Here is a 6,000-nt window from a genome sequence, read left to right as displayed (position 1 = left end):
TTTTTTTTTTTTTTCAATTTTTTTTTTTTCATATCAACGTACGTATGGGAGCCAATTTGGTGGCCGTCCTTGAGCATGCGAGTAACAGTAGAGCTATAATCTTTGATGTCGCCCCAGTTCTTTCCGTTGACGAAGAAGGTAGCCTTCATGCCAGCAGACAGAAGCTGGTCAAGAAGATTCTCGGTGTATGCGAAAGGGCCATCGTCGAAAGTGAGGGCGATGGTATCGGGCTGAGTGCAGCTTTGGATGACGGTACCAACAGGGAGGGTAGAGCGGCTCGAAAGGGCAGAGACTAGCTGCATGCCAGAGAGAGCGACAAGAAGTAGAGAGCGCATGGTGTCTGAAAGACGAAAAATGAATGAGTGACAGTAAGAAAAGTAAAAGAGTGAGATAATGCAATGGTTTCGAGTTCTGAAATATGCAAGAATAACGAGGCTTGACTTGGTTCTTATACATGTTTCCCTGTACCTCTACCTTTGGTGACGTGTCTACGTCCTGGTTGTTATCGTAAGGCTAAATACAATAAGGTTTACTTGGCAGGGGAACTGTAACATGGTATTTATAGTACGTCGTAAGTTTCATCTGCCCTCCGGAGAATACCGTTCGTTCGGGATAATGATAGGTAAGCTTTGGCTTGATAAACTTACACATCTAAAGCATCATAACTCCGATGCCCGCAAAAGACCTTTCTCAATCTTGCCCGAACACGAGGTTTTAATCATAGCTTTCACTTACGTTTATAATTAAAGGGGAGAAAGTTGAGACTGCAAAGAAGGCCGATGTGAAAAGCTTCAAAATAAGCTTAAACTCTAATTTCACAGGAAGTTGGGACCTTGACGCAGGTTGAAGCTTGTCATCCATGAACATACAAAAAATTCAGGACAAACCCCAATACGTCTATAGCAGCCAACAACATCTAGTTATTTATACGTTAGGCCTACATATGACTTTATCAATCCAACGTTCTTTTCTGGGTTATCATATTGACGTTGATAGTAGTTGACATGACTAGCCCTGTTTGGATCGCAAGATAAAGTTATCCCGGACCAGGGTACGCAAGACAATTAGTGCCCGAGCTTGCAACAGTAACGCCAAATGGACAATCGAGCCGAGTCTAGAGTATTGTGCAAGTTTCGGAAAGGTTGATCCCACAAATCAGATTCAGAGTGTGGCACATATGCCAAGAATCTCCTGTTTTAAGAACTGATCTAGAAGACACGGCAGTTGGCCAGGTAGCTGTCAGGTGCAATTTCACTCGGAACAGCCGGATCACAGTACCATGGCCACGGGGGAAAGTAGTGCCATTGAATATTCCAGTGTTTTGAATCAAGTCAACGAGTGCTTTGCGTATAATTATCATCATAAGATCGCTCCTCATCACTTCCATCTTGTTCCACTGTGTCGGTCCCCGCAACTTTGATCATGCGCCTTGTGCTATCTGTGTCCCCTTCTTGACAGATTCTGTCATTGATAACTATCCCATCTGGTCCCAACTCCATGTTTACTTCACGGTTCGATCTCTCCCTGACTCGACCGATAGTTACAAGATCTGTGCCATTTGAATAGCTCTGATCATCCGTGCTCCTGTCTTTCGCCAGACTTTTGAAGAATGCTCTGAGCGAGGGAAGGGAGCCTGCTACGATTCCAACGCCACATTCGACTACTGTCCACAGGATGATATTGCCTACTTGGTCTAGAGGGCTGTCAGTGATGGATTGAGACTTTTATCGCTGGATTACTGCTTACAAACAAATTTGTCGGGTTTGAGGTAGGCGTTGGAATATGGCACCCGAACAATGCTTGCAACAGATGCTCTTTGTAAGCAGTTAGGACCTCTAATATAAATTATAGCGCATAAGAAGGGTGATAACTTACAAGACACCAAGACACATGATCAACTGAGCATAAAGCTTCAACCTAGACCTCATCTGCAACTTCCTGACAAGTAGCATGGGAATCAGAGCAGTCGCAAAATCTGTTAAAACGTTGGATACCGATGCGGCGTAAGTTAAGATCGTGGGAAGGATTTTGTCCATGCATGTGCCCTTTGACGGAATCCAGAAGGCCTCGACCGGTCGACATTGAACCAAGACGACAATGAAGCCCACTGTACTCAGCAGTACCGACTGCGCAATTAAGAATCGTAGGGTTAGAATGTAGAGTCTTCCCGTTGCAATTCGAAGCACTGTGACACAGATGCTTGTTTTGACGAAGGCTAGGGTGGCAGCGTAGAACATCTGCCATAGAAGAACATACTGGCTCATCATCAGCAAGTTGCTATCCTATTGACTGGATGGTCTACTACCTTCATTCCTTCTTGGGCCTGTGCTGTACTAAGTTTATAACGAACTGTCCCGATGCCTGTATGACACCCAGCAATCACAATACCGTTGTGCACCATATATGCGACCTGTTAAAGTCAGCCATGATATCCAATGAAATTGTGATTGATCTTACCCAGCCAGCACACATTAGGTAATCATCATTACCAATGCACTGGTTCCGTGTTCTGATGTACGTTCAGAGAAATACCACAATAGTACAAAGAATTGAAAGAATGACTGTTGCGACGAACAAGGCTAGTGCAAGCCCTTGAGGCTGCACCGGTTCCCAGCCGGGCTCAGTAGTCATGACCAAAAGGGAATGGCATAAGGTTGAAGATTAAGAAGGAACCCATATCTGTGTAACACGGTTGATTAAATGTTTGTTCCTGGTGTACATCTTTTCTCTTTTCTCTTTGCCAAATACCCGGTCAGGGACAGACAGATTGAGTGCTCAGTCCAGGATTCAAGTCCTTTATGCTCGCATGATGAAGACGGTGGTAGCAAATTATCCCTGTTAAAATATTCCATGACAGGCACTTCTGATGATCTTCCTCCTTGAGAACTGAGAGAAGGAATAGTGCGACTGCGACCAGCTTCCTCATCCTGGGAGTGGCCCACTATAACACCGGGGTATCGACCAACATGATCTGATAAATGTTAGAATTGGTCGCTCGCTAATGCAGGTTGGAGGCGGGACCCAACAGTTGTTGGTTCCTCGCAATTTGCATTAGAAAAGAAAGAAAGATAATTTGTTATAATGAGAGCTTTCGGGACAGAAGGGGGAGTCGGACTTGAACGAATACTATCAGAATTGAGCCATTATATGTAAACTCATTGACTTAGACTCCAAATGAATCAGTTTCAGCCTACTAATAGCATATAATCCCTCTTTTGTGATCGCGGGGGCAACAGGATCTGCCACTCTAAAACGCTTGGCTGCTTGTTCCGCTGCTCGCCTCGAGACCCCATGAACGATACCAGGGTCAGGGTCAGGATCAGGGCACATAGAAATACAGAGGGTTTATCCCGTGTCTCTAATTCCTTTCTTCTTTACACTGTTATCACTTCTCCATTTGTCATGTCATACTCAGTTAAGGGTCGTTTCGCCGTCGTTACCGGCGGTGGCTCGGGTAGGTAAACTCTACAATTGGAATCATGGAATACTCATAAAATATACAGGTATTGGACATGCCACCGTTAAAATGTTGCTCGAAGCGGGCTGTTCCGTAGTCGTCGCCGATCTTCGTCTCCGCCCTGAAGCTGAAGCAACGATGTCTCAACACCCCCATCCTTCATCGGACCCTTCGAAACCATCAGCTATTTTCTGTCCAACAGATATCTCAGACTGGACCCAAATCTCCTCCCTCTGGGCAACCGCCCTCGAAACCTTCCCTCGAATTGACATCGTGGTCAGCTGCGCAGGTGTCTACGAACCTCCATCCAGCTCCTTCTGGAACCCACCCGGCATATCTCCCCTCGCAGAAGACCCCGAGGATGCAAAAGTTGGCCAGTACAAGAGCTTTGCCATCAACACCATTGGGCCGATAAGACTGTCCCAGATTGCTATTGATTACTGGCAGCAGAATCCAGATGTACAAGGAAACCTGCTATTTGTGGCTAGTATGGGTGGCTATATGCATTCTATGCAAACGCCCTTGTACTTCGCTAGCAAAGCTGCGCTTGTTAGTATGGTGAAGAGTTTGGGCGGATTAAAAACGGCTCTGGGCATTCGTAACGCGGCTGTTTGTCCTGGAGCAGTATTCGTATGTCGCTCTCATTCCCTTTTGCGGTGCCAGACTAACATTATCCAGACACCCATCTTTGAGCAGGACTATTGCCGTGATCGACTTCAACCGGGTGACATAGCGTTGGAGCCAGAAGATGTTGCTGAACTTGTGATGCGAGTACTTCAAAAGCCACAGTACGGTAATGGAAATATCATGGAGATCTTGATGGTTGGGAGTAAGGAAGAGCAGTCGGTTAATGTGCGCGAGATAACACTTGAAGCGTTGTACCCTACTGTGAGTCCATTAGGTGCGGGAACGAGAGCTATGACTGAAGAGCTCAAATTCTTTGAGAAAGTCAAGGAGAAAGGTATGAGATCTAACAGCTAGATACAATCAGGTCGATAGATAAGTAGATCTTGGACTAATTGGCCAGACTCTATATCGTAAGAGTCTATTCCAAAGACGTATATAGAGTCATTCCGGATAGGTTCCTTTTCTTCTTCTCTGTAGTGAACGCAGTAATCTCATAGAGCAGAATCCCCCTCGCAAACAAAGCACTCGCCGTCAACCGAATCACAATAACAGCAGAGTCCCTAACACTGATGAATACCAGACTTGAGAGAATAAGTGTTCCAAAGAAAACCTGCAGTGCATCTCCGATATAGAGGAAAGATACCAGTACCAGGAACCAGCCGCTGTGTCTGTCGTCTTTGGTGACGACGAGCCTACTCTGCCATGGCGTGGGTTTGAGCTCAGCCCAGAGTCCATGCCAGATCCCACTATGACCACCGGGCGTTTCTTCTTTAACGGTCACTTTCAACCCTGCAGCGATATATCCAACAAGGTGTATCGCCACGGCCGCAACAGTCCATACAGCAGGAAGAAAGTCCTGTCCTGGTGCAAATGTGCAGACTGCCCATGTACTAAGCTGATAAGCGAGGTACGCATTGTTTGCAACAGCTGCAGTCGCGACCGTGTACTCCAGTCCCGACACAAACGCGGGTATGCTGGAAGAATGTGGCCTCCCAAAATTTGTGCGAAAGGGTTCCGTCCCCATCGTGTCAATATAGCCATCATACTCCCCCGCCCCAAGAGGTCTCACCCCTGAACTGGCCATCGACAGTAGGAAAGCCAGACCAGGCCGTCTAAAAGACAACATAGCGGTATCAAGGTATGAGGCGCTCATCAATTGAAGAATTGCAGGCGCTAGGCCGAGGATGACGGCGGAAGAAGCAAGTTCTGCTTTGCGGAATTCGGGCATGGTTTCGAGGATACAGTCTATCACACCGTAGCCTACTCGCCGGTCTGGGTCGGAGCGGTTGCGATACTGGGCCATAGGTTCGGTACAGTTTGGTGTGAGGAGTTGGTCTTGGAGGATGGGATCCCAGGCTGGGAAGAAGTGTTGGTATTGGCTGTAGGAGCGCGCGAGCGTGGGAGTGATGAAGTACCAAAAAGTGAGCAGGAGGTAGGCTGCATAGCCTGTTCTCTGTTTATGCAAGGCCATCGTAGGGATCGAGATCTGAAGGGTACTAAAAATCAGATGCCGTTGAGATGAAAATAACTGGGGAGAGAGCTGGGTTCTTATGCCATTTTCCCGCTCAGCCCCCGACGGTAGTTGGAAGCCGGCCATCAGCCCCCTCTTCAGCTCAAATCCTGCCGGGCTGATAATAGATTGAAGAGATGTGACACTTCCGATGCAGGTTTGCGTAATAATAAGCGCTGAGGCTGCTTGAGCTGAAACTTCTTGCATCAACATAACCAATCATCCTAAATCAGGCTCGACAGCCGACAGCTCAGTACGAAGAATCTGTTTCAGCTGCGCTTACTGCACTTTTATTCTCAGTGGGGTTGACCAATACATTGAAGGAAGAATCCTGCTCGAGGTGTCATGTTGATTGCAAAGCCATACTAATCTGCTTACTGTTACACGAACGGACAGCCCAGCGCAA

The 6,000-nt window shown here is 47.0% G+C and overlaps 2 protein-coding genes across 2 annotated transcripts; one reads left to right on the top strand and one right to left on the bottom strand.

Moving 5' to 3' along the window:
* Positions 1 to 3,402: 3,402 nt before the first annotated feature.
* Positions 3,403 to 4,438, top strand: FIESC28_09769 (uncharacterized protein; the record flags this gene model as incomplete). Its single annotated transcript, XM_031163905.1, has 3 exons — positions 3,403 to 3,454; positions 3,504 to 4,087; positions 4,136 to 4,438. The coding sequence occupies 3 exons, from the start codon at positions 3,403 to 3,405 to the stop codon at positions 4,436 to 4,438; spliced, it is 939 nt and encodes a 312-aa protein (XP_031012065.1).
* A 64-nt stretch (positions 4,439 to 4,502) lies between these two features.
* Positions 4,503 to 5,555, bottom strand: FIESC28_09768 (uncharacterized protein; the record flags this gene model as incomplete). Its single annotated transcript, XM_031163904.1, has 1 exon — positions 4,503 to 5,555. One exon carries the CDS (start codon positions 5,553 to 5,555, stop codon positions 4,503 to 4,505), a length of 1,053 nt encoding a protein of 350 aa, XP_031012064.1.
* Between the last annotated feature and the right edge of the window lie 445 nt (positions 5,556 to 6,000).

The sequence above is a fragment of the Fusarium coffeatum genome (genome assembly GCF_003316985.1).
Source record: "Fusarium coffeatum strain FIESC_28 chromosome Unknown BRIP53273_contig_264, whole genome shotgun sequence".
Taxonomy (NCBI): domain Eukaryota; kingdom Fungi; phylum Ascomycota; class Sordariomycetes; order Hypocreales; family Nectriaceae; genus Fusarium; species Fusarium coffeatum.
Note: the sequence above shows the minus strand (reverse complement) of the source record. Positions and strands in the feature narration are given on the sequence as shown.